General features: G+C 40.8%; 1 protein-coding gene across 1 annotated transcript in view; it reads left to right on the forward strand.

Moving 5' to 3' along the window:
- Positions 1–8,634, forward strand: part of FAT1 (FAT atypical cadherin 1) — a 127,467-nt gene extending 118,833 nt beyond the window's left edge. The window contains 2 exon segments of the mRNA XM_017862632.1: positions 515–652; positions 7,199–8,634. Of these exon segments, the coding sequence (XP_017718121.1) occupies positions 515–652; positions 7,199–7,827 (767 nt within the window). The 3' untranslated portion in view covers positions 7,828–8,634.
- Positions 8,635–8,905: the final 271 nt, after the last annotated feature.

An 8,905-nucleotide genomic window follows, 5' to 3' on the forward strand; every position in this document is an offset into this window, starting at 1 on the left:
AGTAGAGACGGGGTTTCACCGTGTTAGCCAGGATGGTCTCGATCTCCTGACCTCGTGATCCGCCCGTCTCGGCCTCCCAAAGTGCTAGGATTACAGGCTGGAGCCACCGCGCCCGGCCTTCATACTAGGATTTTTAAAAATATGACCTGGAGAAGTGGAAATATTTATATTAGTGACCTAACATATATTTGATGCTTTTTTTTTTTTTTGAAGGCTGTACATATTATTTTAAAAGAAAATGTTAGCAGCCTTTATTGTCTAATGATATCCATAGGCATGCTTACGGGCAGTTTCTACTCTGAATAATCTCTGAAATGATATGTAGGTCTTTCTGTGCGGGGTGTTTTTTATGTCTTCGTTTGAGTTTGTAAGGTGTTTCTGTTTTTCTTTCAGTCATTCATTTATTCAGTAAATCTCAGGCCATCGTTGGGTAATGCATGGTGCGTCTCAGGATTCAGCAGTGAACAAAACGGTCTTGGCTCATATACTTAATGTTTGTCATCCTTCCTTTTAGCTAAAGTGGTGGATCTCGATCCCTGTCTTTCCAAGAAGCCTCTAGAGGAAAAGCCTTCCCAGCCGTACAGTGCCCGGGAAAGCCTGTCTGAAGTGCAGTCCCTGAGCTCCTTCCAGTCCGAGTCGTGCGATGACAATGGTGAGGCAGCGGTGTGCTGAAACACTGTGTTTTGCTTGCTTGTTGTGTTACTGTGTTCTCTCACAGTGTAGATGCACTAGCTACCCTTAAGAGCCTCACTGTGTTTTCATTTTTCTTGGACCACTTTTAAACAATACCGTACATACTTGCATGAATGTCTGCTGGGGAAAATCGCTAAGCTGTTCTTGATGAATAGGTGTTTGAACTTGTCAGTAAGAGAGAAGAACATGTTTGTTGAAGGATCTGATGGACTAATCTTGTATTGGCTTTTTCTCACAACAGTAAATATTACCCCAGTTTTGTGGGTTTTTCAGAAATCCTCCTCAGAATTTTCTTAACCATGCAGCACACACACAAACACACACCCTCTCTCTCACACGCACACACACACACCACCTCTTAAGAAGAGATGTGATAGTCTGAAATGTTCGATTTCCGTAGCACCTTTGGTATTACAAGGTTTTGTTTGTCTCCTCCCCAACCCCACTGCGGCCCCAGCTCCCATTTGGATCGGAGCGTACTGACAGAGCACAGTTTAAGAGATTGCTAGTAAGTTTGATTATATTTCTAATGAAGAAAGTTTGACAATGGGATCTTTGCCACCAGTTATGTTGATCTGATTTCCCCAGGGTAAATCGCATTGATAACTAGCTTTGCCAGATTAACATATACCAGTAGAGAAAATTGTCAGTATTCAAATAGTAACACAATGTAGTTTTTAGTGGAAATTTTCAAATCTCAGAATCAGTAAGTTTAATGACAATTTTTAATTGTATAATCGTGTAATATGTTTAATATGTTATTAAACATATTGATAGGTATATTATACTTTTCAAATATTTCATTGGTGGAAAAAGGTAACCCACTAATAATTATTCAGTCGAGAGTAATATAGTCCATAATACATCGTATACATAGTCCATAAATCCATATAGTTCATTATCTATTGAGGAGTCGTTTTTGAAACGACTGAAGATAGCTGTAAGTATGTGCTATCATTTCTGATTTCAAGTGTGTGTGTGTATATATATATATATATGGTATCAAAATATACCTGTGTTTATTAGGAATAGAGTGTATGGACATAGCTTTGCTTGTTAAACCAACAATATAGAATTATGTCTTTTATCAGTTTTAATTCTAAGAAGTTCCTGTTTCCAGTTTATGTAATAATTTATATCTTGGCCCCTAAATGCTCTTTATAAATACATTTCAGAATTTTATCAGCATTGTCTTTCTAGTTCTTGTTGTTGAAACATCAGTCTTCTCAATAACAGTCCCAAGTGGCCGGGCGCGGTGGCTTCCGCCTGTAATCCCAGCACTTTGGGAGGCCGAGGCAGGCGGATCATGAGGTCAGGAGACCCAGACCATCCTGGCTAACGCGGTGAAACCCTGTCTCTACTAAAAATACAAAAAACATTAGCCAGGCATGGTGGCAGGCGCCTGTAGTCCCAGCTACTTGGGAGGCTGAGGCAGGACAATGGCGTGAACCCGGGAGGTGGAGCTTGCAGTGAGCCAAGATCACGCCACTGCACTCCAGCCTGGGCAACAGAGTGAGACTCCATCTCAAAAAAAACAAAACAAACAAACAAACAAAACAAAAAAACAAACAAAAAGTCCCAAGTGCTTTTAATAAGTTATGGTCAAATTAGTTAGGAAAGCTAGCTTCCAGATAATACAATGCAGAGAAAAAACATATATACAGGAGTATTTTTATTTTACTCATTACCGTAATGTAATTATTAGTTGTAAGCTGAAAGTCTGCTGAGAGTCTGTTCCTGCATCGTATTCTCAGTTTTCCGGGGCCATTGTTACCAATTACCACAGGCTTTGTGGCCTAAAACAATGTAGACTTGTCTTGCTGTCGTTCCGTAACTTAGAAGTCCAACCCCTGTGTCTCACAGGGCTAAAATCATGCGATCAGTAGGGCTGCATTACCTTCCGCAGCTCTAGGGAAGAACATGTTGTCCTTCCTGTCCTGGTGTTTAGAGGCTGCCCACATTCTTTGGCTCTTGATCTCTTCCATCTCTCAGAGACAGCAGCACAGCGTTTCATTGACCACCCTTCTGTCAGCAGAGCTCCCCCAGCTGTAACCGGGCAAGTCTGTGTGCTGAAAAATAACCCTTATGATGACATTGGGCCCACCCAGACAATCCAGGGAAATCCCTCATCTCAATTTCCTTACCTGCACCGCATCAACAAGTCCCTTTTGCCAATGTATAGTGACATATTCACAGGCTCCTGGGATTAGGACGTGGACTGTTTGAGGGCCAGCCTTCTGCCTACTACATGCGTACATATTTACCTTGGCATAGTTATTTTAAAACAATCTGATACACAAATAAAAAGGGAATTTACACAGGAAACAGGCAGGCAGAGTGTCCTCCTCTGCTGGTACGTTAGCTCACCAGCAATTCATGCATCTGCAAACAGACAAATTTGCAGGGAAAACAGTCAGAACAGGGACAAAACCATTTTTGTTTTAGATTGCATATGTTTTCCTTCCATTTCTTTTTTCTGGAGACAATGTGTGAGTGATTACGCAGCCACAAGAGTGGCGTACCACAGATTGTAGTCTTGGAATGTCAAGGCTTGCCTATAAGATGTTAAAATAAGCATCGTTCTGGCCTGACATGATCCATAATTGTAATTGTGGAACAATTTAAAGCTAAAATGTTTTGTCTAAATTGCAATAAAATACGTTTACATGATTCCTTTGATTAATAATGACAAATATATAGCTTGATTAGAAAAGCCTCTGAGACACACAGTTAACAGTGAGGAGGCCGCGCATCATTACGTGGTCGTGTTAAAGCACTCCTCAGTTTGAATTTGAGGTAGCAATGATATAATATAAAATTCTGTTTCGTACACTGTTTTCTAACCAACTGAAGATGTTCCTAATTGACTGCTTTTGTACCTTTTTGCAAGCTTCCATAGTGACTGTAATGCACCTTGTCAATGCTGTGGTTGACACGGTGAGCACAGAAGGTACAGTTGTAAGTGCTCGTGCTTGTGTTTGTGTCTTGCCCCAGCTGTGCCATAGAGCGTGGCTGCATTGCCTACTGCAGTGGTAGGAAAACACAGTTTGTGGTTTTGAGGGGGTTGAGTCCTTTTATTTTATGCAGGTGTGTAGATAAGTAATATGGGTGCTTTGCAAAAAATATTTTGATGTATGTTATGTCTTTGTCGCTTTTTACCATTCATAGTGACTTACACAGACGTCAGAAGTAACCATGAGATCTTGAGAGCTTATCTGTAGGTGGTGCAATATAAAAAAAGTTCAGAAGTAATTTTACCTAAAATTTTTTGAAACAAAGATTCCTCTTCATATGAACAGGAATAAGACTTGAATAACATAAGGCTTTCCTAATTAACCTGTAACTGACTCTTCACTTCTGGTTTTTCCCTGAGTATGGTCGAAGAAAAGGGTGTAGAGTATGGGCAAAGCATATTTTCATATTTAGTTTAGTGAAAATTATTTAATGTGAAGCTTTATCTGCTCAGAGTTGTAAGAAAGGACATTGACCACCTTCCCCAAATTATTTTAAATTAAAATAGCCCTTTATTAGTGCACTGAAATTCATCACATGGGGAAGGCACAGGCTAGTACTTTTCAAACTGTAATGTGACATCTGGAGGACGGTTAAAAGCCCAGTTGCTGCTTCTCAGCACCAGCATCTCTGATCCAGTAGGGGTCTGGGTGGGAGGCGGTTAAAAGGCCAGTTGCTGGTCTTACTCGGGCACAGCTCTCTGTTCGTATCGTGGGGGTTGGAGGGAAACTTGTAGTGGCTCTGATGGTACCGGCCTAGAGATCCCACTTGAGAACTGCTTACGTAAGCTGTCGAGTACACAGACATCGTCGTCATCGAGCGCGGGGCATCCTTTATGCTCGGACATGACGCTGTCAGGAGGAGGGAGGCGGGAGGATAGCTTTGTGCCCCATTTGATATTGGGCGGAAGAGGCTAGATGCTGCAGTGTTCATCGTTACAGTCACTGATGACACCTACGCTTCTTTTCCTAAGAAGTACCATGTTTTAACTTGGCGAATCAGAAACGTATCTGTATTTGGTCTAGTGAAGTTTTAGTTTTAAACTGATAACCTTCAGTGTTGTAAATATTACTGAAGTCTATAGAAGCAGAATTTCAGTAGTTCCTTCATTGCAATCTTCTTCATTGAAAAATATTTTTTGGCATATCCAAGAAGTGTACATGAAATTTAAAGTTGAAAGGTATTACTTTGAATTTAAATTTGAAAGCTATTACTAGTGCCTAAGTAACAAAAGTTAAATCTTTTTTTGTGTAAAGGAATTGCTACGTTTGTTACTAGACTTAAAAATGATTCTGTAGATACATGTTACCTAAATGCTGGCTTATTCATTTTTTAGAGACACCACAGTCTTTTAAAATTATTGAAATTTCCAGAAGTGAACTATCAAATATTTGTCCCAAATTATAACACTGTTGAATGCATAGAAAGCCTTGTATGAAAAAATCACTGATGTGACCGTTTTTCTACCTTGATGTCTACTTTTACAGTTATTGATAGTTTCTAACAGTGCTTACCCTGCATTATCCTGTTTAATCCTCATAACAACTCTAAGGGATTTTCATCCCATTTCAAAGAGAGAACCTGAAGGTTAGCCAGGGCCAGGGCAGGCGTCTCATGGCCCTCACCGATAGTGGGATTTCCGTGCATTTGGTTACACTTCCTGCTAGGCTTCTGTGTATAGATGCGGGGCGCTGGCAGAGCAAGTGTAATTACAGACATGGGGGGTAAGTGTAGCCGTGGTCTCTTTAGGGAATGGCTCACGGTGTAAATATTAAATCATATTCAAACTACATACAGTTTGGAGAGATCTTCAGCTTGTAGACCTGTCTTTAAGTATCTAAGTTTGCCGATGAATTCCTCTGAATTTAATGTCCTTTGAAGTTGCAATGTGCTATAAAGTGTGCATTATGTAGCTGTAGATGTATTTGGATTATCACCTATGTAGTCTGATCGGTTTATATTTTATTAGAGCCTGATTGTTTTATTGTAATTATTCCTAAGAAAATTCTGTGTTTTCAGGCAGTGATTGTCAGAAACAAAGAAAAGAAAGTAATATTTGAGTTTTCTGGTCAAGTCTCTGGTTCATCATTCCCCGGTGTTTTTCCTCCACTTCCATATTCCATTTTATTTGTGGCACCTACATTTCTCAGCCATTTGGGATTGTCATAGATACTGGCGTAAGGACGTGTTGTATGGCTAATTGGTCCTTTGTAAGCAGTTTTCATTGTTCTGTGTACTTACCTTTATTGCCTTTTCAGCGGTCTGTTTTAATTACAAATGTTTTCTTTTTTTTCTACTCTGCCACCAAAAGAATCTTTAGCTGCTCCTGACCTCAGCAAACCAAGAGGTGACTTATGCATGCCAGTTATTCATTGATATTCACTAAAAACAATGGGTCAAGCCTTGCCCCAGTGCCGACTGACTACACTGGGTCGCCCAGTGTTTGCAGCAGTAACTGAGTACACGGCTGCATGTGTGTGCGCTTTGCATTCGAAGCACGGATTGCCTAACCTTCTCCCGCCTCTCCAAGGATTTTTTAAATCCTAAGGAGAAAAAAAAAAAAAACTATTCCAAAATTGGAAGTTTTTTTTTTTTTAAATAGTGATGCTTTATATAGTCTAAAAGGATCAAAGTCCTTTTGAAAGTAACACAGATTGATTGATACAGTGTATCAGAGGCTGTGTTATAATCTTGCAATGCTTGTTCAATTGTATTTTGCTTGAATTGGGGGCATGCTTTGATACATATCTATATTAATTTGTTATCTGAGGGCTAATGAAAAATAGTAATTTTAATATTAAACTTGCTACATTATTATGAAGGCAGCTTCTTTTCTCAACTTCAGCATGTTAAAGATTACTTTTATTCCTTTAAAAAGTTGCATTGGCTGGGCCTGATGGCTCACGCCTGTAATCCCAGCACTTTGGGAAGCTGAGTTGGCAAGATTGCTTGTGGCCTGGAGTTTAAGACCAGCCTGGGCAACATAGTGAGACCCTGTCTCTACAAAAAATAGAAATGAAAGTTTTTTTTAAGTTGCATTGATCAGTATTTTTTTAATGAGTAGTAGTGCAGATCAAGTGACACTGGATATTTCACTAATGTCCTAAGACTGAATCAATACTTTTCTTCCTATAGAGCAATGGGTTCTACATTACAGAAGAAAAGTTAAAAGGATGGTTAGAATCATTTGTGGAAAAATGTATATAATTTAGATGCTAGCATCCCATTTCTCTTAGGACTCCTTTTGTTTACGTGAATGTTAAGTTGTGTACATAAAACTGTAAGTCCACATTTTAGAAATCGTGCCTAGGTCATAAGGGTCTTTAAACTGGAGTGGTTGGGGGATGTCTTCAAAGCAAAGATGAGGAATTTCCACTGGTGACCTTTGAATGAAGGCAGAAATGCAGTTGTGTCTTTGATACACTGAGCTCTCCTTCCATGGCACAAAAGCTTAGGAGAAAACACACTGACATCTCATTTCTTTTCTACCAAGGGTATCACTGGGATACATCAGATTGGATGCCAAGCGTTCCTCTGCCGGACATACAAGAGTTCCCCAACTATGAGGTGATTGATGAGCAGACACCCCTGTACTCGGCAGATCCAAACGCCATCGATACGGACTACTACCCTGGAGGCTACGACATCGAAAGTGGTTTCCCTCCACCCCCAGAGGACTTCCCCACTGCCGACGAGCTACCACCGTTACCGCCCGAGTTCGGTGATCAGTTTGAGTCCATCCACCCTCCTAGAGACATGCCTGCCACGGGCAGCTTGGGTTCTTCATCAAGAAACCGGCAGAGGTTCACCTTGAATCAGTATTTGCCCAGTTTTTATCCCCTCGATATGTGTGAACCTCAAACAAAAGGCACTGGTGAGAATAGTACTTATAGAGAATCCCATGCCCCTTACCCGCCAGGGTATCACAGACACGTGGAGGCGCCCGCTGTCGAGAGCGTGCCCATGTCTGTGTACGCCTCCACGGCCTCCTGCTCCGACGTGTCAGCCTGCTGCGAAGTGGAGTCCGAGGTGATGATGAGTGACTATGAGAGTGGGGACGACGGCCACTTTGAAGAGGTGACGATCCCGCCCCTGGATTCCCAGCAGCACACGGAAGTCTGACTCGCAACTCCCCCCGAAGTGCCTGACTTTAGTGAACTAGAGATGACATGAGTATCCGCGTTGTTCTTTGCAGCAGTGCTTCCAGGCTTGCTTTGGTGACCTGAATGGGCAGGGCTGCGCTGGGTCCTGCGCCTCTGGACGTGCTAGCCATTTCCAGTGTCCCGACTACTGTCATCGTGAGGTTTCCATCGGCTGTGCCATTTCCCAGCATCTTCTGGGATTTACATCTGTCTGTGTTAAAATAATGAAACGAAAGTCAGTCCTGTCCTCTGTCGTCAGCATGATTCATGTATTTATATAGATTTGATTATTTTAATTTTCCTGTCTCTCTTTTTTTGTAAATTTTATGTACAGATTTGATTTGTCATAGTTTTAACTAGATTTCCAACATATTTGTGCATTTGTTTCAACTGAATTTTGGTGGTGTTAGTGCCATTATCTAGCACCCTGATTTTTTTTTTTTTTTTTTTTTTACTATAACCAGGGTTTTACTCTGTCTTTTCCCTTTTCCCACTGAAGTATGACATTTTGTTAGTACATTTCAGTGCATTTCTAGCTGTACATAGGATGAGGGAGAGAGATGATACATGAACATGTCTTACATGGGTTGCTGTATTTAGAATTATAAACATTTTTCATTATTGGAAAGTGTAACGGGGACCTTCTGCATACCTGTTTAGAGCCAAAACCACCATGACACAGTTTTTATAGTGTCTGTATATTTGTGATGCAATGGTCTTGTAAAGGTTTTTAATGAAAACTACCATTAGCCAGTCTTTCTTACTGACAATAAATTATTAATAAAATCCATGAGCTTTACTGCCTCTTTTTCCTTCCCATTGATACTCCTGTTCAGGATTCCGTGGCTAAGTTGAGAGAGAAGAGTGGATGAATGGAAGGTTGGATATTGATGTATTTGCTTTTAGTGGAGGAGGCGTAAAGGTGAACATCCTCTCTACCCTGACCAAAAGCCAGGCTGTCCATGCGGAACTAGCCACCAGGTGGCGGTATATAGCTACTTGATAAGGCCCAAAACTATAGCCACAAAAGTAAAAAGCGTTTAACTTTTATTATTTTA

The sequence above is a fragment of the Rhinopithecus bieti genome, unplaced genomic scaffold (assembly GCF_001698545.2).
Source record: "Rhinopithecus bieti isolate Rb0 unplaced genomic scaffold, ASM169854v2 scaffold_56174, whole genome shotgun sequence".
Taxonomy (NCBI): domain Eukaryota; kingdom Metazoa; phylum Chordata; class Mammalia; order Primates; family Cercopithecidae; genus Rhinopithecus; species Rhinopithecus bieti.